Here is a 27,391-nt window from a genome sequence, read left to right as displayed (position 1 = left end):
GCCTGGACACAAGACCTTGAAATGGACTTTTGGAGTTCTGTTGCACACAGGGACAGAAAATCTTTTTCTGTTAATGCAAGCAAACCCCCATGTCCTTCCATCAACCAGTGCCCTGATTATGAGTACTGGCACAGTGTGAGATGAAGAATCCCCGCTGTCTGCACAGTGCAAAATCCCTCCTCATCTTGCAGGAAACCCTACAATAATCCCATCCTCTGCTTTCTTTTAAAATAAGTTAAACTAAGTTTTTCTTTCCAAGGAAGGGGATCATGTTCTCTTCTTGGTTACTCCTATAGCCCCCACTAAGGCCAAGAACCACCCGTGTCAGCACAACAGCAGTTTCACACCACTGTAGCTGACAGCAGCATGGTGTGACCAAGAGCTTGTGTCAGAGCAGTAGGAATATTGTAGAGTGGGAGCTGATCAACTGAGCATTAAGAGCATCCTGTGGTGTGTTGAGCTGGTTTTGGAGTGTTTCCTCGGGCTCCTTGTGTTGTTCACTCCTTGCTCTACATAAAGGCTTACAGGTTGAAAAGAAGAAATGTGATATTGGAAGGTAAATGGTTTGCTGTCTGTTTCTGTTTTAGGAGGGAGAGGTTGGTCCACATAGTTCAATGGAAATCAAGGTGTTCTTTAAACCCCAACAAGCCCAAGTCTATGAAAGAGTGGCCCACTGTGACATCTCAGGTACGGCTCCTTCTCCTCTTTCTCTCACCCACAGGGAGGGGGAGGTGCAAGTACTCTTGCAGCCCACTGGGCTCCCGTGTAAGTGCTGGGAAGGGTCCATGGTCAGCAGGGCAGTGCTGGCTCGTGCACTGTCCCTGCGGCTTCCAGGTGGTCTCCCATGCAAGGCCAGGGCTCAGGACACACTGATCTGAGAACAATCCAAGCAGTGCATGGTTAAGCTTTCATGCCATGGGTTTGCCAGTATTTGCTCAAAGGCCAAAGAGCTACACAGCAGATCAGCTTTAGGGAGCAGTAATTACTGAGGGCTCATGCTAACAAACTCTCTTCCTGCCCACCAGCTCCCGTTGTTAGAGCTGTGGAAGGAAAGCACAAATTTAAAAAGTTGCTCCCAAGGCATTCCTTGGGATGTCCTGCATCATGTGAAACTGTGCATCTCTGTTTGTTGACATGGTCAGATGAGGAGCATGTTCTGAGACAGTCACCAAACACGGGGGGACATTCTGTGAACACCATGCTGAGTGTCAGAAAGCAGCAGAAGATTTTGCTTTTTCAGGGTGCAAACCGGTGGCTAAATGGGAAACAAGCCCAAGGGGTGGGTTAGAAATTGGAAGCCAGCCCCAAGGCATATCTCCTGAGGGAAGAGAAGGGTCCATCTCTTCCCCTGGAGCATCAGGGGCTGGTCTCACCCATCTCGGAGTCAGGAACTAGCACTGAGGTAGCCTGGAAAAAAGCAGGATAAGGGAGTGAGAATCACAGTACTGAAATGGAAATCTCTCCCCAGGCCGTGAGAGCAGGCTGCCCCTGCGCCTCAAAGGGGAAGGCCTCGGGCCCTGCCTCCAGCTCAACATTGATGAACTCAACATGGGGAAGCTTTTTGTTGGAGAAACCTACAGCTATGAGGTGAGCAGCAGGGGCTGGGGTGGATCCTGATGGCTCCTGGGGCAGCAGGGAGCCTGGTGGACCTGTGGAATTTCTGGCAACTTGGGCAGTTGTGAGCAGGGAATATTTGACATACTAGTCAAATCTGGGGGTTTCACAGAATCTTGAACCTTTTATGGGGTCTGAAAGGTGTTGTCTGTTGTTCATGAAGTCCCAGTTCCTGCTTTTTGGCAACCTCCCTTGGGGATCAGCTGGGATGCTTTCTGCAAAACAACCTCTCAACACATGAAAGCAACACTGGGTCAAAAAGTGTTCAGAGGCTTCTGTTCCAGCCTCAGACTCAAGGCACCTTTGTGCTTGGGCTGTTCAAGAGCAGCTGGAACAAACTGGCTGCAAGAGTCCACTGCAAGAGAGAGCAACTGAAAAAAGTAGAAAATGAGGCACTACATCATGCCAGACACTTTCAAAAGCTTTGCCATGGCAGGGAAGGACAAACTGAGTCATGTTCTTACATAAAAAGATTGTGCTCTCTCTCCATTTTTGATGCTGATACTTTATTATTTCTCACTATCAATGTACTATTATCATTACATGAGAAAAGGTGAATGAGTAGATGATACTGATAGTGCTGTCCTAAGCAGCTACACTGCAGGTAAACCTCATCTCAGCATGGATTCCCTAAGTGCAATTTGTAACACAGGTAAGGCACATGAGAGGAGAGCAGTTTTCAAGTTTCAGGGCAGAGGTTGAATATGGGAACTTGTCCTGTTGAACTTTTTTGCCTTCTGCCACGTAGCAGCCCACAGCATCTTCTGCCTTTCCGGGGTTAATAGTTTATTAGAAAGCAACTCAGCCTTCTGTAAGAAAGGAAGGTTGCTCATGTATTTCCATTTTGCTTTCTTGCTGCTGCAGGCGATGCTGGTTAACAAAGGAGATATTGACACTCCCTTTGAGCTCGTCCCTTCAACCACCAGCTATGGCTCCTGCTTCAGCTTTCTGCCCCAGAAGGGCATCATTCCACCAAATGGGTTCCAGTCCCTCCAGATCTCCTTCAGTTCCACCACCCTGGGGGAGTTCTATGAAAAATTCCAGTTCAATGTGACTGCATCCCCTAAGCCTGTGACCTTTACTATCAGGTGAGGAGGGCTCTGGGAGCTTAGTGGGCACATCTGTAGCTGTCTCTGGGTAATCATCTCCCACCGACCTCATTTGGTGGTGGAGCAGAGAAGAAAGGTGTTGCCTGAAGTCTTAGCCTTGCCTCGGATGCTGGCATCCTCTTAGTGTGGGGATGCCTTCTGCTCAGTGCAGGTGCCCAGGAGCTGGAGTGACTCCTTCCTGCAAGGACCTCCCTCCGCCTGGGCCGTGGCAGGCAGTGGGAAGGCATCAGCTTTGGGCAGTTGCTGGTCTGGAATGTCCCCTCTGAACAGCCAGCAAGGTCCCCAGGGCTTTGGAGATGGGCCAGCCTGGGTGATTCTGCAGCCAGGAGAAGTGGTTTTAAAATCCTCTGTTAATGCTCCATGCCCAAGGGGCGGCAGCAGCCTCACATCATCCCTCATGCTCGTGCACAGGCACAGGCTCTGCTCCCGGCTCCTGTGCGGGGAGTGCTCCGGTACCTCCTTTCTGCAGCAGGAAGGGGCTGGTGTGGGAGATGGGGAGCTCTGCAGCAGGGACTGTCACAAGGACTTGGGCATCATCCCATGGGCTGGTGCCTTTGCAAAAGATAATCCTCGCCCAGCAAAGGGGAGAAGGGGTGATGACAGGAGAGGGAATGCCCTGCCTGTCGTGGTGCCCCAGGCCCCGTCAGCAGCTGTGGGCTGCTGACCACTGTGCTTCAGCTGCCTCCTGTGCACACAGAGGCTGTGCTGAGCACAGGGTGGGCTGGTTTGACACCCACGGTGCCTCTGACACCAACTGTTATCCACCTGAGCCGGAAGGACAGCCAAAGGCTTTGCAGTTCCCTTTAACCAAGCCATTGCCTCCTCTGTCCTCGTCCTTGCAGGGGCCAGGTCACTGGACTGAGCCTGAATTTCAGCACAGGAACCCTTGACTTCAATGACGTCTCCTTTGGTGAGTTTTCCCTGGGCTTGGACGCAGTGGGAGGGATCTGTGCCTTGCCAAAATGGAGCACTTGAACAGAAGAGCATCTGTCCCTCCTGCCCTTCCACGGCAGCCTGCAGGGTGTTAACTCCAGGGCTGCTGATGGCATTTTGCCATCGTGAGATCCGAAAGGACCAAGCAAATAGAAAGTCAGTATTTTCTGGTGTCCTGTGTAGTCTCTTCTGCTCCAATCTCCCAGTCCTTGCCAGCAGAACGACCATAAAAGTCCTTGTCCCAGGAGGGCCTGGCTTTCCGTTATGGGGAGCAAGTCTCAGAGATAAAGTGCTGTAAACTCTTGTGGGCAGCAATCACAGCCAGTGTGCAGCGTGGCTGTGATATCCCCATTTGTTGGACAAGGCAAGACATGGTTCCTGATCACTGATCTCAGAGCAAGCCTTGGGTTTGCCTCCAGTGAAGTGGGCTGTGAGTTGTACGTGCTCAGTCTGGTTGCCCCAAGCCAGGAGATACCTTAAGGATCCTGCCTAAAGAATCTGCACTGGAGTGCTTTGCATCATGTTCCAGTTCCCCATTCTATCCTCCCTTTTTTTTCTGCTGTAGCTTCTCCCCAGTGACAACTCAGTGCTTTTGTATCTTGAAAATGGTGGGAGCGTTGGCAGCGTTAACAGGGAATTGTATGGCTTGAATTTTCAGAGTAAATGGTCAGTCTGGATGCACACCCATTAGTGCGAAATAATTGATGGTGCTGGTTTAGGGCAGTTAGAGAGAGAGAAACTTGTGGGGTTCAGCAGGACTAAGAGTGGGCATTTCCAAGGCAGCAACCTGGGGTCAGTGTCCAAGTGATGATTAATTGCTCACTGAGCTGCTCAGTGAGCTGTCATTCAGATAACAAAGAGCTAAAACTCCAAGCACAGTTTCTCATCCTACCAGGATATTCACGCCGTGAGATGCTTGGTGCCTACATGGTCATTTGTGTCGTTTTCCTAGGCTTTCCTCACACCTTGTCGTGCCGCCTGATCAACACCTCCGTGGTGCCCATCACCTTCCACCTTCGCATTCCTGAGGACGGCCAGGGACAGCCCAGCCTTACCAGCTTTGATCAAATGAAAGACAACGATCACCCATCCTGGGAAAAGGGCACATTGACTCAATTTCATGAGAAACCAAAGGAATTTACCATAACACCGAGCACAGGCACCATCCATGCCAGGGGATTCCAGGAGATCACGGTATGGGAAGGGTCTGGCCATACATGGGTCAGGAGGTGGGGCTGAAGCCTCACTGGTGTGTGGGAGGGCTTTAGTGCTGCCGCCTCTCAATGTGTGCAAGGGAGAGACCTGCCCTGGCGTGGGAGCTGGGTTACTCAGAGCTTTAGTCTCATTATCCATGATTATGTATAATGCTTTAATTTAGCCACCTATGCCCTGACAGCTGCAAGGTGTGTTTAACAAATTCAGTATTGCCAGAAAGCTTGTGTTACTCCATGTGTGCTCTACGAATGGGCCAGCAGAAGAATTAAGGCAAAATCCTCCCTTTCCTTACTGTGAAACAAGACCCAGAGGAGACCACACATGGGTAACGAGCTTCTGGGAGAAGGGAAATATTTGCTGCTCTTCTCTTCCACCAGGTCACACTGTGTTCCAATGATGTGGGACAGTACGACTGTGATATGGTGGTGGACGTGGATGGTTTTGGAAAGGAGGTGTTAGCTCTGCGCCTCAAAGCCAGGTACCAGTGCTTTCCTTGCAGCTGCTCATCCTTCCCCGTGCACCCGCCACCAGCACACTGCCTTGCACGGGGTTTGCTGGCTGCAGCTCCAGGAGAAGGTTTCTTTGCTTCCCTCTGGCTCTTTTCGAGCATTAACATTCTCAGACTCACCCAAGACGTTGTTCTTGCTGCAGCCAAATTCCATCCTGTGGTGCTGCCGTGGGTGTCAGTTTAATGGCAAGAGGGATGCAGTTCCCTGGTGCTGTTCCCTCTCCCGGGCAGAGCCATCCAGTCAGTGCCTGGGCTGCAGTTCTGTAAAGCAAGTGCCAAGGGGGACGGAGCTGGGACCCATGGGGTGCAGCAGTAAGGGAGCTGTGGGAACTGGGAGGACGATCACCCACTCCGTAGGGCAGGTGGTGGCTCTTGCCCTCAACACTGGGCAAACGGCTGAGTTTTCTGGCAGCGCAGCAGCACCCTGGGAGAGAAGGGAGTAGTTTTTATGGAGACAGTGGAGTGTTGTATTTCTTGAGCCTTGGTGAGCACTGACCCTCAATGGGAAGGCTCCCCCGAGCTCACGGCTCGCTGGGCCTGTTGGGGGAGTCCTTGCAAGCCTCCTTGGGCAAAGGAGGGGCTGAGGCAGCTGTGGGACGAGGCCCGTGCTCTGCCCGGGCACTTGGCAGCCTCTGCAGCGCTGAGTCTCAGGGTTTGCCCTTCCTTGACAAGATGTGTTTGAGTGGAATGACATGAAAGGTGCTTAACCTCTGTAAGGGTATTAAACATCTGCTGGGCAGTGAGAAATGTCTTATGCTCCAGTCCATGCTCTGCAGGGGGAAATGCTCTCCATTCTCTCTGTATCTCTTAATTCCCTCGGGGTCATCTCTTTGCCCAGATGTGTCATTCCTGACCTCCGGTTGCTCAACTCCACCCTCGACTGTGGAAAGTTCTCTCTAAAGGAGCCTTGCAAGCAAAAGCTGACCCTCGTGAACCCGAGCCCCCTTCCAGGATGCTACAGAGTTCTCCCTCAGGTTTGGCATCTCATCCACCTCCTCCTCTCAAATATTATTGAAGGGCTTGTTAAGGACAAATGGGGTTTGAATAAGACCTTGCTGGTTTCTGTTCAGACTTCAAGGTGTGCTGAGGACTTTAGGAAGCAGTTAAATAGGAACCTGCCTGAATATTATCAACTTCAGGAAGCATTTCAACCTCTTCAGGAAGCAGTTTATATTCTAGTGTTTGGGGTGTTTTCTTGTGAGAGATCTTAGAAGGTTGTGAAAAGCTGCTGCAAGGAGTCTGCCAGCACAGGAGAGGGTGTCTGTGGATGCAGCAGCTTTTGGACCCTGAGGATGCTAAGCCCCAACAATTCTTGCATCTTTTTTTGTGCCTTTCAGCTTTTTCCTGGGGATTTTTAACAAATGTGTGTGAGTTGCCATTGTGGTAGATGTTAAGCAGCTTAAAGTTTTCTCAAAGGTCCCTCTGAAGTTGCACTTGATTCTGTCCCTCTAGAAACACCAAGAGGAGGCTACTCTGTGGTACTCCTGCCCCAAGCCGTGTGGGATTATCCAGGGTCACGACGTGCTGGAGATCCCAATCACGGTTGAAGCCCAGGCGGTGGGTGCTCATTCCACCGTGGTGGATATCGCCGTGTTCGGGAAGGAAAGACACCCACTGGTGAGTGTGAGGGGAGGCGTGTGCGTTTGTGCAGCTCATTCTGGGGGGTGTGAAGTGTGCAGGGATTCTTCCAGGGAAAGCAGGGGCTTGTCGTATATGGCTGGTGTGGACCAGGACAGAAGGCACGGGCAGCATAAGCAGTTTATGCTGGAAAAGAGCAAGAATGGAGTCCTCCTAGGGGGTAATCTCAGCACATAGTTCATCTAAGCTGAAACTGAGGATCATTTTATTTCATTAATCTTCCATTTAAAATCCTGGTAACTGTGGGAACATCGCTTTAAAAATGTCACCTCTCCGAACACAAAAGAGGATGTCAGAGGATTTCTGGGAACCTCCAGCTTTCTGTGTCAGAAAGAAAGGCTGATGTTTGAAAAGCGGTTGCAGGGATTTTAAACTTACATTCAAGCAAATGGAAATGATGATGCCAAATCCTTTGGATGGCACCAACCATGTCCAGCCGGGCCATCGTGCTTGTGCACGTAAACCAGCCAACAGGAAGGGCGGGCAGTGCAGGCTGTGCAGGGGAGCCTGACTTTTAACAACACTTGCACATCAGGCTGCTTCCCTTACAGAGCAGGGTTTCTCCCCACCAGAATAACCAGTTGTTTTAACTCTCAGACTGTTTTTAAACTACAGATTTCTTGCAAACTTTTACCTTTGGGCCAACAGTTTACAGGTTGAAAGTTTCCCTGACTTTATCTTTTTTAATTTGGAAGGGAATATCAAATTTTTGCCTAGAAGTCCAGCATTTTAGCTGGAGCGTCATATCTGTCCCTAAAGGAATGACTTGAGTGCTATTGAGCTGTTTAAGCTTTCTTAACTTTCCCTGTTGTTTTCTGGTTTGTGTGTTTTTTTGGGTTTTTTTGTGGGTTTTTTTTTGTGTGCGGTTTTTGTTTGTTTGTTTGTGTGGGTTTTCTTGTTTGTTTTTTTTTTTCTTAAATCTCTCTTACCTTTTTCCTGGAACAGCAAATGGAGTTAATGTGCACTGGAAACATACCGCTCGTCTATGCAACTGTGACTAAGATAAACTTCGGCAAGATCCGAGCGATACAGGACGCTTCTGAAACCTTCCAGCTGTGCAATCTGAGTATTGTCCCTGCAGCCTTCAGAGTGGAGATCGTAAGTGTCTGTGGGGCTGTTTTCCAGGGAAACTCACTGCTCAGTAGCAACCCAGGACTTGGATTTTGTATGTGAGGTTTCTATATTGCTCTGTGGGAGAGAGGAGGCAAGAGATTCCATCCGAGGCAGGAGGAGCCTTGCTCTGCACGTGGTTTGAGCCGGGACAACCTTCAGTGAATTAGTTTGCAGAGTTGCAGGAGCAGAAGTGAGTCTGGATTGTGGTTTATTTTGGGGAAGGTATTAAGTGGTGCAAGTCACATTTTTAGAGCTCTGAGATGAAGTGAAGCCTGTGGCCCTTTGCTCCTGAGAGGCCAAGGATTTCCCTATGGTTTCCTCACACCCTCCACATTTGCTTTGTGCCAAACCGCTGTTAATGGCAGAGACCAGGGTGTGGGGTCTGTCTCAAGCTCCGGGTGGGGAGAGGAGCTTCCCCCCTCCTTGGGGGTCAGAGCACCGGGCTGTTGCACACAAACACACCTGCGGGGGTTGTGCACCCCTGGAGCCTCCACAGCGTTCCAGAGTATCTGGAGAGCAGCTGCAAAGAAAGGCTCTTTGTTTGATTCGTGGAGGCTGCACAGAGCAGCAGGAGCTGGGGCTGCTCCCCTGGCAGGGGCAGCTGAGCTGGTGGAGCAGAGCTGGTGCAGCCAGCAGGGCTGGGCTGGGTGGGATGTGCTCCCCGCTGCAGGGGCTCTGTGAGGGGCTTGCAAACAGGCTTGGCAGGGGGGGGTTTCTTGTCCATGCCGAGTGGGCTGGACTGCTGGAGCTGGTTGAAACCAGCCCCGAGACGGTGGGTGTGGTTGTGGTTGTGTGTATGGGTAAAGCCTCGGGCAGAGGAGGAGAGTCCAGGCTCAGCCCCCTGGATCGAGGAGGAGAGTGGAGTTTTCCACTTGCTGCTTTCCCCGGTGTCTGAGGAGTAAATGTAATCTCCAAGTGAGGGATTTCCAGGGCAACTTTCTTCATCTCCACGATGAAATTCTGCTTTCCAACCCTGTAGAGAGCAAGCCGCCTCGAATGGTTGGTGCTGGCTCATAAATGATAGTTTTTGCATGCTCACACCAGGCTGGGACCTGCAAAACTGTGTCGGTACAGCTGTCCCAGTGTGAGACCTTTCCTCCCTCCCCAGGGCAGCTTGCAGCTTTCTTGCCCCATCCGTAGAGGGAAGTCCATGAGAAAGCAGAGGACAAATGCTTGGGAAGGCTGGGCTATGCCCCCAGGACCGTTTTCCTTCTGCCGACTGTTTTCCTGCCCTGCTATAAGCACTGAGAGCTGACTTTTCCAAAGCAGAGGGCTCTGGGGCACCTCTTTGCAACTGATGATCAATGGGAGACAAGGGCTTTGGTCCTTCAGGGGCAAGGAGTTGGGTGCTGGGGTTTTGCTCCTCTGGTTTTGCAGAGTTAGTCTTCAGGCTCTCAGCACTGTCCTCCAGCTGTGTGGCTGCTGTGGTGGGATTTGAGCAGTCGTGGCTTTCTGCAGCCTTGAGCCTTTGTGAAAACCCAGCTCTGTTGTGGGGAAGTCGGGACAGAGAAAGTAACTTCTCGTGGCACACGCTCCAAAAAAGAGACTGGAGGGGGAATAATCTTTTCCTGAGGAGGAACATCCCTTAGATGATGCAAAATTTAATAGTCTGTTACAATTGGTTAAAAGAGGGTAAAATACAGGTTGTATAAGCTCTGCTCTTGCCCAGACACAGTAGCTTAGATTTAGCAAAATGAAGGCTTTATGATTTTTATCCTTCTCTCTGTAGTCTTGCCTTTCCTCACACCTTACAAGTCACCAGGGTCCGTGGTTTCCGTCCTAAATGCATGTTTGGCTTGTGTTACAGGGTGGCAAGTGCTGGAGAATTGAACCCAGGGAGGGAGTGATCCCTGCCAACACTGAGATTCCTATGGTCATCACGGCAAACCTGGATGACACAGGGAAATTCGAAGACAGCATGAAGCTGTTCATTGAGAACAGCCTTACCAGTGTCATCCCCATCGAGGCTGTAGGCTTTGGCACCACAGTTACCATTGACAAACCGTTTGCTCCAGAGCTCAAGCTGGAACCCCAGTTCAAGTAAGAAACCTCTTAACTCCTGCCTCCTCTCTTGGCTCAGCAAGGAACAGTTATGCTGTTAGACCTTCAGGCTAAATCTTTTTCAGTGCTTCAGGCCCTGGCTCTGTTTCCCTAAAGCCAGATGTTCCTTTAGAAACATGTTGCTATGCTCAGGTTCCTTAAATTATTAGAGAGACGCCTCTGCCTGAATTAAGAGACCAACGAGACCATATGCCAAAGTCAATAGTACAGATTTTTATTTAACAGTAAATGTGAAGTAGAGAGAGATAGAAAGAAATCGGAGAAAGAAAGAAAGGGAGAGAGAAAGAGAATGACAAAAAACCTGATGCAGTAAAGAAAATATCACCACTCCATGGATTCCAATGGCATCCCACTGATGCTCTTCTTGTGGCCTTCTTGGTGGTGAAGTGTTCTTGAAGTGATGGTTTCACTCTGGATCCATTAAGGGAAGCCCAGGATGGTGAGGGAAAAAGCCCGTGGTGATGAAGGAAGTCCCTTGTGGAGAGGGAAGATGTGGAAATACTACATTAGCAGTATAAACCTATTTCTCTTTGCAATAGCCACATCGGAGGGGCGTCAGACATTATTTCTGACCCACATTAAGAGCGGGAAATGAGAACGGTCTCCAAGCTTTTAACACCTCAGATTGCTCACTAAGAGCACTTGACTGCAGAGAAATAGCAGCTCCCATGACGTTTCCCATCTCTGCTTCTCTTCTAGCTCTGTTCCCTGCATTTTCCGGTTCAACGTAACCAACAAGGGACGGCAGTTCCAGCGGCTGTACTGGGGCACAGAAGGTTTCAGCACCTTTCGACAGCGTCATCCCCTCCCTGCCCTCAGTGTCCCCAGGGGCAAAAATGCTTCCCAGAGACCCAAATCTGCCACCCCCATATTTAAGCTGCGGCCACGGTGTATGCATCTGCAGCCAGGAGAGACCTCGGAGCTGGTGGTGGAAGGCTTCTCCAGCATTGTCCAGGTGAGGTCCCTGCCAAGGGCTGAGCCTTCCCAACAGGTCCCCTCCTCTGGGGCTTCTCCTGCAGCCCCTTGACATTTGCCTGGGAAAATGAGCAAGGGCCTTCAAGAGAGTGTTTAAGGCTACAGGTTTCCATGGCAGCACCAGTGGCTTTCCTTGCTGGCCGCCATCAGTTGCTAAGGCTTTTTTGTGATTCCACGGCTCCCAAAACACAATGCTGATCCCAAAATATGGGCTGAAGGAAGTATTGCTCCTTTGGGGCAAACAGGTTACCAGTGTCACCTGCTGAGGCAGAAAGCAAGGGCAGAGAAAATAGGTTACACCTAAACTAGGAGCCCAGGCAGAAAGTGAATTAAAACAAGTGCCAAGTGGTTTATCAGGGGTAAGCAGGGAGGAAAAGAGAAGCCCTGTGAAGGGAGGGAGTGTCTCCTGAGTGCCTTTTGTGCTATTGGGGGGCAGCGTTACGGACATTGGAGCGCACAAGAAATGGGCTGCAGCACGGGAAGGAGAGGGGGCTGTGTCGGTAACTTTGTGGCCCGTGGTGGGTGAAGAGCCAACACAGGGCATTTGCTGGACACCCTGCCAGCACCACTGGTGACAAGTGACTCTTGCATGCAGGAGGTGCAGGAGAAGCTGGTGTGTTGCACAGCCGTGGGGTCAGATACAGCAATGAAAGAGATAATAAAGACAAAGGTCACCTGCAAGTTCATTTCTGCCACCCTGGAAGTGTCGTCCACTGCAATCGCTTTCCGTGTGGAGAAGGTAGGTCTCTGGATTGCATCCTGGCATTTAACAGCATGAGAGCTCGTGGGGGGTGTGTGCTTGTGTTAACACCCCTCTTTACCCTTTCTGAGGCACTTTGTAAAGTAAGTGAGGATGTTTTTAGAGATGAGACTGGTTTTTAACTTCCTCAAAGTCTAGTTGCAGCTACAGCTGCACTGCTGAGGGGGACCATGGCCACTTGGAGAGAAATGCCAGTTTCTGTGTTCCCTATCAAGGGAGGTTTTTGAGGATCCTCCAACTCATGGTGATGTCTGAACCCCAGTGCTGTAGGGAAGCTGGGAAAACCAGAGATTCTTTTTCTTTGTCTCCTGTTAATATAGTACCCCGATGATGTCCTGACTCTTCAGTACAAGCCTCTGTCTTTAAAAAACACCTGCTGCTTGCCATTCAGCGTCTTGCTGGATGTGGAGGAGCCGTTCCTAGTCTGTGACGTGGACCAGCAGCCCCTCCCTGCAGAGGCTCAGGTGAGCAGCCAAGAACCCTCCTGCCAGTGGGCTTTGAAGAGGGAGGGCTGTTGAAGCGGTGCCCTTCTGCTGGGAGGTCCTCGAGTCGAGAAGTTTATTCCGTAGAATCAGCAGTGGACGGGCCTGAACTGTGAACGGAGTCAGGAGAGCTGCTGAAGGAAACAAAAACTCCTCTGAATTGCAAAAATCCCTCCTGGCTCTAAAACAGGAGGAGAAAGGAGCAGGCAGCCAGGTGTGGGCAAGCCATGCAGCAAAGGTGTCTCCTGGAGAGCAGCCCAGCTCTCTAGCAGCCATCCTCTTGTATTGCTGCCAAGCACAGAAACAGGAGCCTGAGAATCCCCCACCAGAGTGTGGTGCTTGCACTCAGACCCTCCCTTGTAAAGAAAAGAAGGGTGGACTGGGAAGCCCGTGCTGGGGTCCCACTTTGAGCATTTACTGTTTCATGCTGTCAGACCTTGGGACTTCATCGTGTGGGTGATTATTTAACACTCCTTGTGTCCTTGCAGCCTGTGAAGATGGAGGCAGGGGAGGAGCTTCATCTCTATGTTGGCTTTAACCCAGCTCATAAAAAGGATCCGATCAGCTGGGTAATGGAGAAGACTATGAAGATCCGGTTAGTGGAACATCCTCTTGCGGAAGACATCACCGTTCGGGGAGAAGTCTACTTCCCGAATCTTCATATCCCAGCCAAAGAACTGGACTTTGGTTGCATCGAGGGTGGCACAGAAAAAGTGCGTTACCTGGAGATGACCAACTGCAGCCCAATTCCTGCCCACTACCGCTGGTCATTCCAGATGGACAGCGTGGAGTACCCGAAAGGGTATGTGCACCTTTGCCCTCTCCTGGAAGCCCTTTTTCTTGGTGTCCTGTTTGTGCTTTGCAAAAACCAAAGCTGTTTGCCTGGGATCTGACAAACCGCTTTTGACTTTGCCTTGTGGAAATAACAGTGACCAGCCGTGGTCAGGCTGGATGCTCAGCCTTGGCCTGGAAGTGCTGGAGGCTGCCCAGAAAGTCCCAATTCACATCACAGAAAGAGCTAGTTAGCACCTGAGCTGATGCTGAATATCTTGTGACCTTCCCCTTCTTTCTTCTTCTCTGAGACACCTTTCTGAGCACCTGCACCCACCTGGGGGCTGCATCTTGATGAGGAGCTGCTCGTGCAGGTTGCCCTCCCTCCCACTGCAGGTCTGTGATCATAGTTACGTTATTTTCCAGGTTCATCCCTTCCCCACCATCAAAACCCCAACCACAAATGGCCAAATTCGGCTGTGTTGAGTGTGGGCGTTATTCAAGGAGATACTCCAGGCCTGGAAGTGTGCAGGAGCCAGCCAAAGCCCCAAAAGCAGCGCAGGACTCTCCCCAGCAGTCATCACATTCAGAGAAGTGCCTGGAAACAGAAGAGGATTCTTCTGAAGAGTCTTCAGATTCAGAGGACTCTCTGGAAACAGATGATGATTCTTCTGAAGAGTCATCAGATGGAGAGGACTCCCTGGAAACAGAGGACGATTCTTCTGAAGAGTCATCAGATGGAGAGGATTCGCCGGAAACAAAGCAGGATTCTTCTGAACAGTCACCAGATTCAGAGGATTCTCCGGAAACAAAGCAGGATTCTTCTGAACAGCCACCAGATTCAGAGGACTCCCCGGAAGCAAAGGTGGATTTTCTTGTGCACCTGACGCTTGTGTTGCTGCCCCAGCTTGCCACCAAAAAGCCGTGCTTGTGCCGACCTCCCCTTTTGCTGCCCAGCTGTTCTGTGCCCTGAGAGTGGGCTGGGCAGCAGGGCCAGTGGCTGGACATGGGGTATCTGGGGAGGGAGAAATAGGATACTTTTCCTTGGAGAAGCCCACTCAGATCCTACAGACCTATGCTGAGTTTGGGATTTCTTTGGCTTGTTCTCTTTACAATGTAAAATGAGGCTTTCCTGCCTCATGATTAGAAGGCTTCCAGTTTCCTTCCTGTAGCAAGCCGTGCCAAATCCTGATCTCCCTGTACCCCCTTCCCAACCCAGCTAGACCACCCATTTTCAGGTCTCTGCCTTCACACAAGAGCTGGTATTGCAGTGACAACCCCAGAGCTGCCTTTCATACAAGTGAGACTTGGCAAGGTGGCTGTGTCCTGGACTGGAAAGTGGCTTGTCTTCCAGGTGCCGCCAGACACTGTTGCAGAGTCTCGGAGCTCTGTGGAGACGAAGGGATCTGGGCAGTCATCGGAGACAAAGCCCTCTGGTTTCAGAGCAGAGGAGGTAAGTGGGAATCTCTCTCACTTGCACATTTTCAGCGTGGCAAGCAGGTCTGTTGCCCCCACAGGTACAGAACTCCCTCTGCAGCACCCATGGAGGGCATTGCTCCCCTTGTACCTCATCAGGGGCTCAACAGGATATTTTTCAGGAGCTTTTGGTATAGCACCTTGAGAGAGCAGCCTGTAAGTCAGAGAGAGAGGCAAAAGCCTCAGGAGTCAGATGAGCTGGGCTGGAGTCCTCCCCTCAGCTCCAAGAGCTCTCACCTCTGAGTCTCCTGCTTTTCTGAAGGCAGCAAAAACTGGTTTTAAAGGCAAGTTCTGCAGCAGAGAGAATGTCTTGCTGCCAGGAGACATCCCAGTTTACTTTAATGTCTGGTATTAATTGGTGCATTGATCAGTGAGTATGGCAGAAGATTTTTGCCATGCTCCCTCCACTGGTCAGTGATGTGGAGGCAGGATGAGATTAGGATGCTTCAGGCTGGTGTGTGAGGGACAGGCCCCTCCAGCTACGGTTGTACTTTGCTCCAAGCCATGGCTGCTCTTCTGCACCCATTTCCATACTCAATGACTCGATCTCTCCTCCCCTTCCCAGGTTTTCAATGTCCAGCCGGTGTCTGGTGTGCTGGAGCCGGGCAAGAGCCAGCAGGTGCCCTTCACCTTCTTTGGCCACACCAACATCATCGCCCGTGTCACGGCGCTGTGCCAGGTGGAGGGAGGCCCGACCTACCAGGTGGAGCTGAAGGGGGAGACTTCGGTCCTCACCTACCAACTGAGTGTTGAGGAGATCAACTTTGGGCTGCAGGTACCACTCCCTTCTCCTGGCAGAGCTGCTGCCTTGGAACCATCACCAGCAGGTTGCTGCCCACCCCTTCCCAGCTCCTTTGCTGGCTCTGGGGCTTGGAAGTACAACCTTTGAGGGATATGTCTGGCCTCCAGACTGCTTTGGAATGGCCATCTCCACCCCCTTCCATGGCTGTTACTGCACCTTTGTGTGCCGCCAGAACTCTCTGTTCCTGAGCAGGTCCTTATGCCTGGGGGTTCCCCAGGTTCCCAAGTGCCTGTAGCTTGTCCCTGTCCCTGCTCCTGTGGTGTGTCTCCTCTCAACCCCATGAAAGACGAAGAAGAAAATTCCCAGCAGCAGGCCTGTGTCTGTAACTTCCCACTCCTCTGTCCTCTCTTCAGCTCTTTAACGAAGTCATCACATCAGAGGTCACCCTGCAGAACAAGGGGAAGATCGGATTCACCTACACGGTACAGAGCCCCAGCACTGGCACTGCAGACAACCCTCTGCCTGGTGTGCTCGTGGTCGTGCCCGACACAGTGAGTGACACAATTGACTGACCCCAGCCCTGTGTCAGGTGGCCAAGGAGGAGGGCTAAAGAGAAGAAAGGGGGGTAAAAAGGGGGAAAAGAAAACCAAGCCCAGCCATGAGAGACAGGGCTGTAAGCAATTGCAGCTAGGGACAGAGAAGGTCAAGTAGGTGCCATCCTAACAGACTCCCCCGTGGCCTTGGCTGGCGAGTGGCTCTGCCATCACAGGGCAGCCACCGGCGGGAGGCACGAACGCGTTGGTCACTCCCTGGCCCCTGATTGCTGAGCTCTGTGGCTGTGCTGCCACTGAGGCTCTTCTGAGGGTCACCTTACCCCAGCTGTGGGATCAGACAGGACTTATTCCTTGCCCATGCCTCCCCCCTGCCATCACTAAGCAGCACTTACAAATTCCTTGCTTGGGCTTGAAGCTCCTTTGCCAGAAATTGTCGCAGGCCCTGTGCTGGTCCTGCCTTGCGTCCAGCTATTGTGCTCTGTAGCAGCTTTGTGGGGCAGTGAGGGGGCCAGGGAGTAGTGGGGGGGCTGGAAGAGCAAAGGGAGGAATTTGGAGCGTCCCAGCTTCTCAGTGCTGCCTGGATGTCCTTGAGGTGAAGCAGAGTTCCTGTCTTTGTCTCTCTTTGCAATGGGAAGAGGAAGCCGATTGGCTTTCCCATTTCTTCATGCCTGTCTCCTGTCACAAGGGGTGACAGGAGCTGCTGCCCCTGCTGAGAGCGTGGGCACTTCACTCCTCTTCCCTCAGTGGTGGCAAAAGAGCTTTTATCTGTTCAGCCTGGCTCTTGCTGGCAGAGGACAAACCCCATTAGCAGCAGAGCTGTGCTCACGCTGAGCACAGGGCAGGCTCTGCTGGGGTGCAGCCTTATGAGCCCTCAGAAGGGCACACTGCACCCTCACATTGGAGCCTCTTCTCAGCCCTGCTGTCGTCTGAGCCATCCTGCATCAAAGCCTCTTCGATGCATTGCCTCCCTCTTCTCCTGTCCCTGCAGGCTTACATTGAACCTGGCGAGGAGCAAGTGCTGAAGCTCCATTACCTGCCAGGAGTGCCAGGAGTCTTCTGCAGGACTTTCAAGGTTCAAGTGGACAACCTGAAACCGGCAGAAATCTCCCTGAAGGGAGAGGCAGTCTTTGCTGGGATCTGTATGAATCTGCCCTGGAGCATCAAAGGTGAGCACTGCCCATCTGCCCCCCAGCAAAGTCCCTGCCGGGGTTTTTTCCCTACCATAACACCCAGAGGGCAACTCACACCCATCTCCACCAAGCCTGGAGGTTTCAGGGCTGTCAGGCCAACACTCACCCCTCTGGTTGCTTCCTGAGTCTTGAGCAGACAAGCACATGTAGGCTGTGCCCCAGGAACCATCCTGCAGATCTTGCCAGCACATCTGTCAGAGGCCTGCAAAGATGGCTAGACAGAAAAGCTTAGGAAAGCTGTAAGAGACTGGCAGGGCTTTTGACAGGGTTGGATTTGCATGACACTGCAGAGAATGAGATGCTCCTCTCTGGGGAGGAAGATGGGGGGAGTGAACATGAGGATTCAGAGACGAGCAGCAGTGTCTGCTCTCCGTAGATGGCTTTCCATTGATGGTTTGTTTCTGGGAGAGACCAGAATTTGGGGGAGTGGGACTTCTCAGCTTTAATGGCATTGGCACTGCACCCACACTTCTATTTGTGAATGTTTTCTTCCTTCAGGAAATAAAAAATACAAGGAGCTATTGAAACAGGCAAAAGGCAAGCTGAAAAAAGACATTCGGGAGAGGAAAGCAAGTATTTGGAGGAAGCTTCCAGTCAGGAGGCAACACGTGAAGGGCCGTGGCATTGTGGTAAGAACAGCTGCAGTCTGTGTCACTTGAGCCCCTGGCACCCCACAACAGCCTCTTGGTGCCCTGCTGGCACCTGTGGCCTCCCTGCCCACACCTGGCCACACACAGGCACCAGCTCAGCGCTGCCCCACCTCTGGTCATGGTCTCTCCTGGAGATGTACCAAGCTTCCTGGCTGCTCCCCTTACTGGGGAGCTTTTTGCTCCCAAATCAAGCCCTAGCAGGTTTACAGACCTTAGTAGCAGCAGCCTGACTGTGCCCTGGGACTGTGCTGGCAGTGCTCAGCTCCAAGAGCCACCAGCTCGGTTGGGGTTCCCTTTTCAAGGCAGCTTTTGTCCAAGCTGCTTTGGCACTGACTGGGGACAGGCAAATTCCTGAAGCTCTGGAAGGTTTCTGGCTCGTCTGTCTGGCCAGATCAGCTTTTCTAGCAGTGGGTGGGAAGGCAAAGATGCTGCAGTTATTTCCCTGGAGAGAAGGTCCTGGCTAAGAGCAGAATGTGTCATGGACACTGAGCAGCCAGACAGGAGGACCCCATTCGCCCTCTCAACAAGAGCAGGGTGGGATCCTCTTTCAGATACAAGGCTGGGCCTTGTGAAGGGCCTTTGCTAACCAGCCACTGCCTTGCCTTCCCTCAGTCCAACATTTGGCTGCGGATGCAGATGGAGGAGATGCTGATAAAGGAAGATGCTCAGGAGCAATACCAAATTCTCATCTCCCGCCCCCCAGAGGACACTGTCTTTGACAAGCACATTGCTCAGAAGCTTGTCCAGTGAGTAGGGACTCCTCTCCCCTCTCTGCAGGTGCCCTGAGGGCAACACCCAGCAGTGTCCCCTGCTCCTGAGAGCTCCTTGTGCATGCAGAGCTGGGAGCAGTGGGCACTTCAGAAAGGGTCTGATCCCAATAGCTGTGACAACAGTAGCTCGTGAGCAGCTGACTGTCTTCCCTTCCTCAGTGCCACGCTGAGTTTGGAGCTGCTCAGCTCCCCACAGGTGCAGGGTCCTGTTCTTAGAGCTCAGGGGGCCCAGAGCAGACCATCAAGCCCTTCCAGACAGCACAGACACTGTCCTTGCTGACCAGCTCTGAAAGAGAACTCCGAGCTGCTCTCTTGGTTCTGACTAACAGAGCACTCTAAGCAGAAGGTGGCTTTGATGCTGGTGGGGTGGCGGGGCTTATCTGGGTAACTTGGTCCTTCCCTTTGCTCCTTGATGATGCTGCATGGGCATGGGAGGCTCCAGTTCAGGAAGAAGATAGATGCTTTGCAAAACAGATCCTTCATGTGCCCTGGTTGCAGAGCAGTGAAGTTTTCCTGTGCAAGCAAATTTTATTCCAAGGCTCGGAAGCAATGTCAGGCTTGGGCTGTACACCAGCAGAAGCGGTTTCACTGAGACCACTAGAGGTCCAGTGGTCTCATCCATACACTGGCTTCTTGTAGTAGAGGAGCTGTGACCAGAGTCTATTTAAAACTAATTTTAGTTTTGGGTCCCATTGGGAGCTGATGAAACCTAGGACCTGCACTCCCCGTAACTTCCCAAAGTCATTGCCAGGTGGTCAGGCCTTGGGTTTCATAAGCTTGAGTTGAGTTTTTACAGCAGTCAGTACAGAAATATCCGCTTTATTTAAATCTTCCATCTGCTTGAACGTGTAGCCGAGCTGTTGTTTAAGGACTGTCCTTACTCCTCCTTCCAGACTCAAGCTGCCCGAGTACATCCTGGACATGGGCACTGTCGTTCAGGGCTACAGTAAAACCTGCACTGTGCAGGTCACCAACACCTGGACGTACCCCGTGGCCGTCCAGGCCAAGGAACGTGCCCTGCATAACACAGGTAACCAGTGCTGGAGAGACTTCCCGTGGGCTGCATGGAGCTGTCTGACAGATTAGCTTAAGCCACTGCACATGAGGAGGTTTTTTGAGCTTCTTCCTTCCCAGTGCCCCTGCTGGGAACCTGAGAGCCAGAGTTCTCCTGGCCAGGTGTGCCCAGGGACCTGGCCTGCCCGTGGCTGCCCTGATGCTTCCCTGCAGGGGCCTGATGAGCTGATTACCCTCCTCACCTGCCAGCATCCTCCACCTTTGGTTCCCATTGGCATCAAGTTTCTTTGGGCACTCTGGGAGTGTGTTGCAAACAGATGGGATCTGTTGTGGTTGAGTTCACACTGTCACAGCTCTTGTGTTCAGCCTTTATTGAGGAAACAGCCTGTTTGATCCTCTGGTGGATCAAAGTAGGCTTCCAAAAGAGGCCTGGAGGCAAATCTGCACTCCCATCACAGAGTGGCTCGCTGTGTCTGAGGGCTGCTCAGGTGTCTCCTCTATGTTTCTGTCCTGGGAACAGCACAGCATGGGGTTTTTCCCAGGGCTCCCAGCAGGACACCCGTTAAGGCTTAACAGGCTTATGACACGTTTCATGTTGCTTGTGTATCTCAGCTGCTTTGTTTTCATCTGTTCAAGGTTTCAGCATACACCTGGAGCCCATGAAGTTCCTGGTCTACGGCGCCAGCAGGCTGTTTCAAGTGAACTTTGAAAGTGCCAACCTGCCAGTGGGAAAGGTGGATGTGCTCCTGCCCATCAAGGTACTGCAACTTTTGGGATAGGCAGCAGGCTGGGCACAGCAGCACACGTCAGCTGGACTCTCATCTGAATTCTCTGTCCTTCTTCAGGTGGAGAAAGGCCCCACGCTGCACATCCGCCTCCGTGCCACTGTGGTTCAGCTGTTGCTCAGCGTCTCCAGGGACAGCATAGAGTTCCCCGATGTCCAGGTTGGGCAGAGCCAGTATGAAATAGTCCGGCTCTACAACCACTTTGACGCGCCCTGTGAATGGTCCATCACTGTCAACAAACCTGACAAGAAGGTAAAGCACAGGCGAACGTAACGTGCAGCTTCGCGTTGGGTTTTCTTTGCACCCCTTGCCCTTTTCTGTGCCTCAGCACTTGGGCTGCAGCGTGTTTGAGGAAGCTTTTGAGGGTCCAGGTCAAGGCCGGTTTGCCTGGACCTGTTCCACTGGCTGATGCTTTGCTTCTCTGCCATCTTCACCCATTCCTCCTCCTCCTCTGAGGACAGGACGGTGGCTCCCCATCTGCTTGCCCTGCCTCCAGGTTTCCCCTCCAGTTCTAGACCGTGGGGGCCTTGCCAGGTTTGCTGTGGGTGCTCTCAGCACCGGGAAAGGATCTCAGAGCACTGTCCTCACAGACCAAGGAGACCTCACAGGACTGGTTTCTGTGCTTAGGTGGAAAAACGTCCGAAGGAACTCAAGGCTGGGAAGGATGTCTTTCAGTTGAAGGCCTGTGAGGGAACCCTTTATGGCAGAGAGTGGTATGATCTTCAGATCCAGTTTACACCCCAGGAAGAGGTGAGATTGGCAGGTGCCGCCCCTGGAGTTCTGTCAGGGCAGGGTGGTAAGAAGAGCCCAACGCAGGGAGTGGCAGATGAGCTCTTCCTCCACAGGCAGCTTTCTGGAAGCCCTGCACTCACTGTGCCTCAGCTTCCCCTGCAGCACACCCTTCTGAGAGGTGCCTTGAAATCCCCACAGAGAACATCAGGGCACTGTGCTGTGGCTGCCTCTCTGCACATGGGAGGAGATCAGATCTGCCTGATTCCCCTTGTCCTCCCCCTTGCCTGGCTGTATTTGCAGCCTGCGGCGCTGGGTGCAGAGGAGCTGGCACAGTCATAGGGGATCAACCTGGAAGGGCCAGTGCTGGCTTGTCCTGCTGCTGGCACCGACAGACAAAACAGCCACCAGACACCTTCCTGGGCACGGCAGGACAGTCACCTGTAGTGGTGTGGTGCCAGCAGTCCCTGGGGCTCCGGCCCAGCCTGCCTGCATGTTGCCATGCGGTTGGGGAGTCAACTTAAAGGATGGAGCATTCCCAAAAGCTATTTGCATGTGGCCACTGGGACTTGGAAACTGACAGTGTGTAACAGCATGGACACAAGTGCTTCCATGCCCAAGAACAGTCCCAGGGATCTTTTCATTGCTAGAGAGATGTGAGCAACCCTCTTGTGTCAGGCTTTGACCAGAGCCAAACACTGAGTAGAGAAGAGGACCTTTATTTCTAGCCAGCGAGAGCTCCTCTGCCTCTCTCATGGAGCTGGTGTTTGCCTGATGCATCAGTGCCAGGGCTGAGGGCCTTTCTCATGTGCTCCTCCGTGACTAGGGGAGAACATCTGATAACCCATTTTACACCCATCTGATACCCAAATGCCCAGTTACACTGCACACCAGAATTCATCCCAGTTACTCAGAGTCAAGGACACAGATGCTGTAGCCCCTAGCATAAGTAAATATCTGGGTTTCCATTCCCCCCGGGGGACTGAGAACACCCCTGACCATTGGGCAAGGGTTATACTTGGGGTCCTGTCACCTAGGACTTCATGGACGAGTTTTCGGTACTTTTCTCTTTGCAGAAATCCTACAAAACCGAGCTGAAGATCAACATTCGTGGGAACAGCCAGCTCCTCGTGCTGCACGTCTCAGGACAGGGTCTCGAGCCACAGCTGGAGTTCAGCCCCGCAGAGATCAATCTGGGAGCGCTGCTGCCGTGCAGCTCTGAGCTGGAGAGGACAGTGGTGGTGAAGAACCCCTGCAAGTTCCCCATTGAATTTTACTCGCTGGAGTTTGATGAGGAGTACCGTGAGGAGGAGAAGGTGAGAGGGAAGGTCTGGTCCCCATGTGCATGCTCCCCAAGCTCTGCAGCACTCCAGCCTTCCCAGGCCTGTGCCAGGGAGATGGAGACAATCCCCAGGGCAAAGCCTGGGGGCACTCTGAGGTGAGCCATCTCTGCTGGCAGTCTGTGGAGGGGCTTGGATAGCCTGTGTTGTTGGGAGGAAGGCAGGAGGGAGGGAGAAGATGGGCTGAGTCTGTTGGTGTGATGGAGGTTGATGAAGGAATCTCATGGATGGTTCCTCTTCCCCACGCACACAGATCCTGCGCACGCTGGAGGAGTTTGGAGACCGGACGGCCTTGATGATACCTCCACGCGCTGTGGGTGAGAAGCTGCCTCCAGAGGTGCTGGAATACTATGAGAAATGGAAGCTGATGGAGGCTCTGGGCCAAGAGATTATATCCCAGCGCAAGGAAGAATCAGGCCAGGACAATGGTAAGGGTTTGGCATGGCTGTTCTGACTGTGGACATAGCAGGGAGCCCAGCCCACACACCCTGAGCTTTCTGTCGCCTTGTTCTCCATGCAAAGCCCATGCTTTTAGCAGCCATCTGATCTCCTGCCTAGTGGAGGAATTCCTGGGTGAAGGGCTGTGGCATCCTCTACCAACCTGGAGTGTAACCAAAGCCAGGTCCTATCTGCCTGCCATGGACTGGGGAAATACTCAGGATATTCCCTTGCGTCCCTTATCTGATGCTACTCTTTGTGGCTGAGCTCTTCAGCCAGGAGGACCAGGTCTAATGTCACTGGCTCTTTTATATTTGCTCCCAGCAACAAAAGCACAAGCTCACGTTGCTTTCAGCCATCTCCTTTCCTGGGATCTGAGGGGATAGGAGGATGATCAGGATCAAAGGTAGGCAGGAGGCTGACTTTTCTACTGGTTCATTACAGCAGTGCTTCAGGAGAGCATCAGGTTGTTGAAGGACATGTTGGACAAGTGTGAGCGCCCCATCGATCAGGCCATCAGGCGCTACCTCGACACCAATCCCTTTATAGAAGAGTTCAGAGCCCAAAAGCCCAAAGGGATTGCCATCATCGTCTATGGGACACCCCGGACAGGTACGTGAGCCACAGCCCTGGGCTGCAAGGAGAGGGGGAAGCAGGAGAGATGCATCCTAGTGGGCCATGGGGCCTGAGACAAAGTCCTCAGCTGAATATGAGGTGCAGAATATCCACCTGGCTCTGGGGTTCGATGCTCCTAACCACACGCAAGCTGCCTCCCTTGCGGTCTCCCCTAGAGGGACATTTGCTTTCCCACCGTCCTTGACACCTGCTTGTGAGTTTTCCAGAGCCCTGTCCATGAAAATGCCTCATGTGCAAGTGTCACCAAGCAGTCTTCCTCTCTCTCTCTCAGGAAAGACCAGGGTCGCGGCCGCCCTGTCCAGGTATTACGGTGCCGCCTGCTTGTCCCTCGACCAGATAGTGACAGAAGCCATGCTGGACATTGGCAGTTTGGTGGGGCGCCGTGCCCGGCACGTGTGCGTGGAGGCTGCCCAACAGGAAATAGCCATGGGAAAACAGATGCCAGGTAAGGAGAAACGCTGGAGCCAGAGCACACTTAGGGAGCCACCACGACCTTCTGCTTGCTCAGAGAAGTAGTTTGACAGCCCTTGGGTCTGTTAGGGAATGTGGGTGCTGTGCATCTCTGGCTAGTTTTAAAATAAAAAGCTCAATTTTAAGGCCTCTGACGGGCACTTTCACTGCCATTCTTGGCACATAATCCTCTTCCTAGGAGTGGTCAAGCACACCTGTTTCTTCCTCTGAATTTTTAATATTTCCTCAAAGCTGAATCCAGCTTGCTCCTCATGGGCAGCAGGCAGAACCACTGCCCACCTTAAGGAGGAAAAAGCCCTCTGAAGTGGCTCATTTAGAACAAGACAGCTCTGAGTTGTGGCCTTGCAAATGTGAGAGGAAGGGAAGAATAACCTCCCAGAGGAGGTTCCAAGGAGAGACATGCTGTAGATAAGCTCTTTTCTCCAGAGATTTTCCTATGCCCACTGTCAGGTCACAGAGCTTGTGCACGCTCTGCTGTTCTCCAGATCAGACTGGACACTTTTAGGAAACTTTACTGGGCAGTTGGTGTCCTGAGCTCTGCAGGGTGAAGCCAGACCTGCTCAGTGAGGGCAGGAGTTTTGCATTGCTCCGTTTTGAACCTGGTTGGGTTCAGAGCTGGTGGAAGGAAGAAGAGTCTGGATCCCAGCTGGGCTTTTCCCACATGGAGGATTTAGCTCCAGCAGAGACGGGTGATGCAGCTGGGGCAGGGCTGCATGTTACAGTCTCCATGTGAAAATGCAGGATGGGAAACAATGGTCCTGGAGGACAGATCTTTGGCTTGATCCATAGGGGAGCTCCTGTGCTAGCAGCGTGCATGTTTGTCAGGAGGGACCTAGAGCTGGCCTTAAAATCCAGTATGGGCTGGTGTGCTTTATCCTGTGGATAAGCAGGGAAGGAGCTGCTTCTGGGAAGCAGTGCTGCTAGTGCCCAGCAGGCTGGGGGACAAGTGCCATGTCCCTTCCAGGGGGCAAAGCTGTTCCCGTTGGGGTGGAAGGTGCCTGCTTGCTCCTCACAGCCCTGCTGAGTCACCTGTCCCCTCTGCAGGTAAAAAGGATGCTCAGACCAAGAAAACCCAGCCCAGCTCTAGGGACAAAGCTGGCCAGACAACCTCCCATGCCGGACCCCAGAGCACTTCAGCAGCCAAGGATAAGGCATCCAGCAAATCTCAGGCAAGATTTTCAGTGACCTCCAAGGGGAAACATGATCTGCACTGGTTAATGCCTGGGACCTTCCCGTTGCCTTTGGGATGGGACGGGGCTGCTTACAGTGGAGGCTCTGTGTCACCAAGGGCCTGGTGCAGGGTCTATAGTGCCAAGAGCCAGCTGGGCGTGGCTTGGGGCAGGAATGTGCTCTGGCAGAAAAACTCCATTGGTTCTTAATGGTTTGTTGGCAAAGTGCATTCCTGGCTAACTTGGCTGCAGGCGGCAAGCAAAGCTGTGGGAGGCTGTGCCAGGGGCTTGCAAGCTTGGGTCTCTGCTGGCCAAGGGATGGGCCCTCCAGGGCTGTCCCCTGCCGCTGCCAGCCTGCACTGCAGGGTTGTCCAGATGCGAGCCCAGCAGTAGGAATTTTCCAGGGGTTTATTTTTCTTACCATGTTCCACATTGCAGATCGAAAGTGTTGCCACTGCTCCTGCACCACAGCCATTGAGCTTCTATGCCTGGAGGGGGAAGAGGAAGGAAAGGCTGGAGTGTTGGACCCGTGTGCTGCCTGAGAAATTGCTGGTGGATATCATCTCTGATCGGCTGCAGGTATGTGGTGTGGGGGAAATGGAGACGTTCCTGCTCCAGAGAGACAGGCAGTGAGGTAGGTACACCTCGGAGAGGAGGAGGTCTGTGCCTGCTGCTGGAGGATCCTGTGCTGCATGCAGGGATCCTTGGGGGAAGCTGCAGATGCCCTAAGTTGGCAGAGTGTAGTGCAAGACCCAAGCTGACAACTGTGAATGACAGTGGCTGGTGCCCTGAGACATCTGCATTTACTGACCTGCTGCGAGCCCAACGTGTGCGATGGCTGACTTACTCTTCCTGTTTGTCTCTCCTGGCAGCGGAGGGACTGCTACAAGGGAGTGGTGTTTGATGGCCTGGAGACCCTCTTTGCGAGCAACCTGGCATCTTCTCTCTTGTGCGTGCTCAAAGCTCTCGGTGACCGCCCTCATATCTACGCTGTGAACATCTTCCAGGATTCTGAGTTCTGGAAAGGCAGGCAGAGAGCTGCAAGAGAGAGGAGGACCGCTAAAAAAGTGTGGAAAGGTGAGATATCTCCATCCCTCTCATCTCTCAAGCCCTCAACCTTATCTGTGTGTATATCTGTGTTTGCAGCAGAGCTTGTAAGAAATCTTTTTCTTGACCCTTCCACTTTCTGCCTCAGTGTAGCCAGCACTTAGCTCACAGTTTCTTTAAATACAGCAGTTCTGAGGCTGTAAGACTCACCTTAATCATTAAAGCTTGGGTACAAGTGCAAGCTGGCGTGGCTCAGTGACTAACCCCAGCCAGCTGTCCACAGCCACAGTGCACCTGAGCCAGGCCACAGTTTGGGGGGCTGTCTGAATTTTGGAGCAGGGATGTGAGCTCTGCAGTGTCTCCTGGCAGGATGAGAGGCTGGGTCAGGAAAGAGCTGTGAATCCTCACAGCTGACCCAGACCAGGCTCTGCTTGCAGTCACTAATGGCTTTTCTTGTGGTCTGTGCTGAAGCACGGGAGAAGGCAGAAGCTGCCCGGAGAAAGGAAGAACGCCTCTGGGATGTGGATGTGGACGAGTACAACGCCCTCCCTGAGTGGAAGAAAGCTCTGCTTGATTACAAAATAGAAAAGATTAAGCGTCAGCGGCGTAAGAAGTAAGTGAGCCTCCCCTGGGTTACTCCTCAGGTAGTGTCCCTGGAGGGTTTCTCTGCTCCAAGGACCTTAGTTGAGCTCAGAGGGGTTCAGGAGCAAAGGCCAGAAGCAGCACAAGGATGGCCAGGGCCAGGTCCCTAGTTCCCAAGAGAGGAAGGACCATCTCTGTTGAGATGAGAACATCATCTCTCCATTTTAGCCATGAGCCCTCTGGCTTAGACATGGCCTGTGGGAAGCTGGGCTCTGGCCATGCCTTGCCACTGCCCACAGAAGTGTCTCGAAATCCCTGATGTTGATTCTCATCTTCTTCATCATCCCCCTTCTTCACCAAACCAGCAGGATTGGGGTGTGGGCTGGTGTGGGACACAGCTGTGCTGGCTTGCTTTGGACCCTGGTCCTGCTGTAGATGAAGTCCTTGCAATGCTGGTCTGCCAGGGGGTTTCCTTAGGGTGGAGCAACATCCATAAAAGCTTAGGCTGCCCTTCAGCTGCAGCAGCAGCTGAACCCAGGAGAAGCTCTGGCCCAGCAAGGTAGCCCAGTTCAGGAGGACGCCCAGGAAGAGTGTGGAGCTGGGAGGGGAAGCTGCTTAA

The 27,391-nt window shown here is 52.5% G+C and overlaps 1 protein-coding gene across 1 annotated transcript in view; it reads left to right on the top strand.

Moving 5' to 3' along the window:
• Nucleotides 1–27,391, top strand: part of LOC114062280 (hydrocephalus-inducing protein homolog) — a gene marked incomplete at its 3' end in the record, with an annotated part of 41,815 nt that overhangs the window by 956 nt on the left and 13,468 nt on the right. The window contains exons 2-34 of the mRNA XM_027893544.1: nt 588–687; nt 1,469–1,587; nt 2,479–2,702; nt 3,566–3,633; nt 4,609–4,850; nt 5,249–5,349; nt 6,218–6,353; nt 6,832–6,996; nt 7,963–8,115; nt 9,938–10,170; nt 10,891–11,146; nt 11,762–11,905; nt 12,247–12,390; nt 12,897–13,210; nt 13,606–14,044; nt 14,534–14,632; nt 15,221–15,430; nt 15,811–15,948; nt 16,940–17,117; nt 17,640–17,770; nt 18,404–18,537; nt 19,455–19,591; nt 20,212–20,333; nt 20,421–20,612; nt 20,988–21,110; nt 22,166–22,405; nt 22,683–22,857; nt 23,312–23,479; nt 23,775–23,948; nt 25,019–25,143; nt 25,582–25,722; nt 26,016–26,220; nt 26,662–26,803. Of these exons, the coding sequence (XP_027749345.1) occupies nt 588–687; nt 1,469–1,587; nt 2,479–2,702; nt 3,566–3,633; nt 4,609–4,850; nt 5,249–5,349; nt 6,218–6,353; nt 6,832–6,996; nt 7,963–8,115; nt 9,938–10,170; nt 10,891–11,146; nt 11,762–11,905; nt 12,247–12,390; nt 12,897–13,210; nt 13,606–14,044; nt 14,534–14,632; nt 15,221–15,430; nt 15,811–15,948; nt 16,940–17,117; nt 17,640–17,770; nt 18,404–18,537; nt 19,455–19,591; nt 20,212–20,333; nt 20,421–20,612; nt 20,988–21,110; nt 22,166–22,405; nt 22,683–22,857; nt 23,312–23,479; nt 23,775–23,948; nt 25,019–25,143; nt 25,582–25,722; nt 26,016–26,220; nt 26,662–26,803 (5,672 nt within the window). The remainder of the gene's footprint in view (nt 1–587; nt 688–1,468; nt 1,588–2,478; nt 2,703–3,565; nt 3,634–4,608; nt 4,851–5,248; nt 5,350–6,217; nt 6,354–6,831; nt 6,997–7,962; nt 8,116–9,937; nt 10,171–10,890; nt 11,147–11,761; nt 11,906–12,246; nt 12,391–12,896; nt 13,211–13,605; nt 14,045–14,533; nt 14,633–15,220; nt 15,431–15,810; nt 15,949–16,939; nt 17,118–17,639; nt 17,771–18,403; nt 18,538–19,454; nt 19,592–20,211; nt 20,334–20,420; nt 20,613–20,987; nt 21,111–22,165; nt 22,406–22,682; nt 22,858–23,311; nt 23,480–23,774; nt 23,949–25,018; nt 25,144–25,581; nt 25,723–26,015; nt 26,221–26,661; nt 26,804–27,391) is intronic.

The sequence above is a fragment of the Empidonax traillii genome, unplaced genomic scaffold (assembly GCF_003031625.1).
Source record: "Empidonax traillii isolate 1590-97213 ecotype Southwest subspecies unplaced genomic scaffold, ASM303162v1 scaffold395:size559319, whole genome shotgun sequence".
Taxonomy (NCBI): Eukaryota; Metazoa; Chordata; class Aves; order Passeriformes; family Tyrannidae; genus Empidonax; species Empidonax traillii.
The sequence above is the reverse complement of the archived record's forward strand: the minus strand, read 5'-3'. Positions and strand labels throughout refer to the sequence as shown.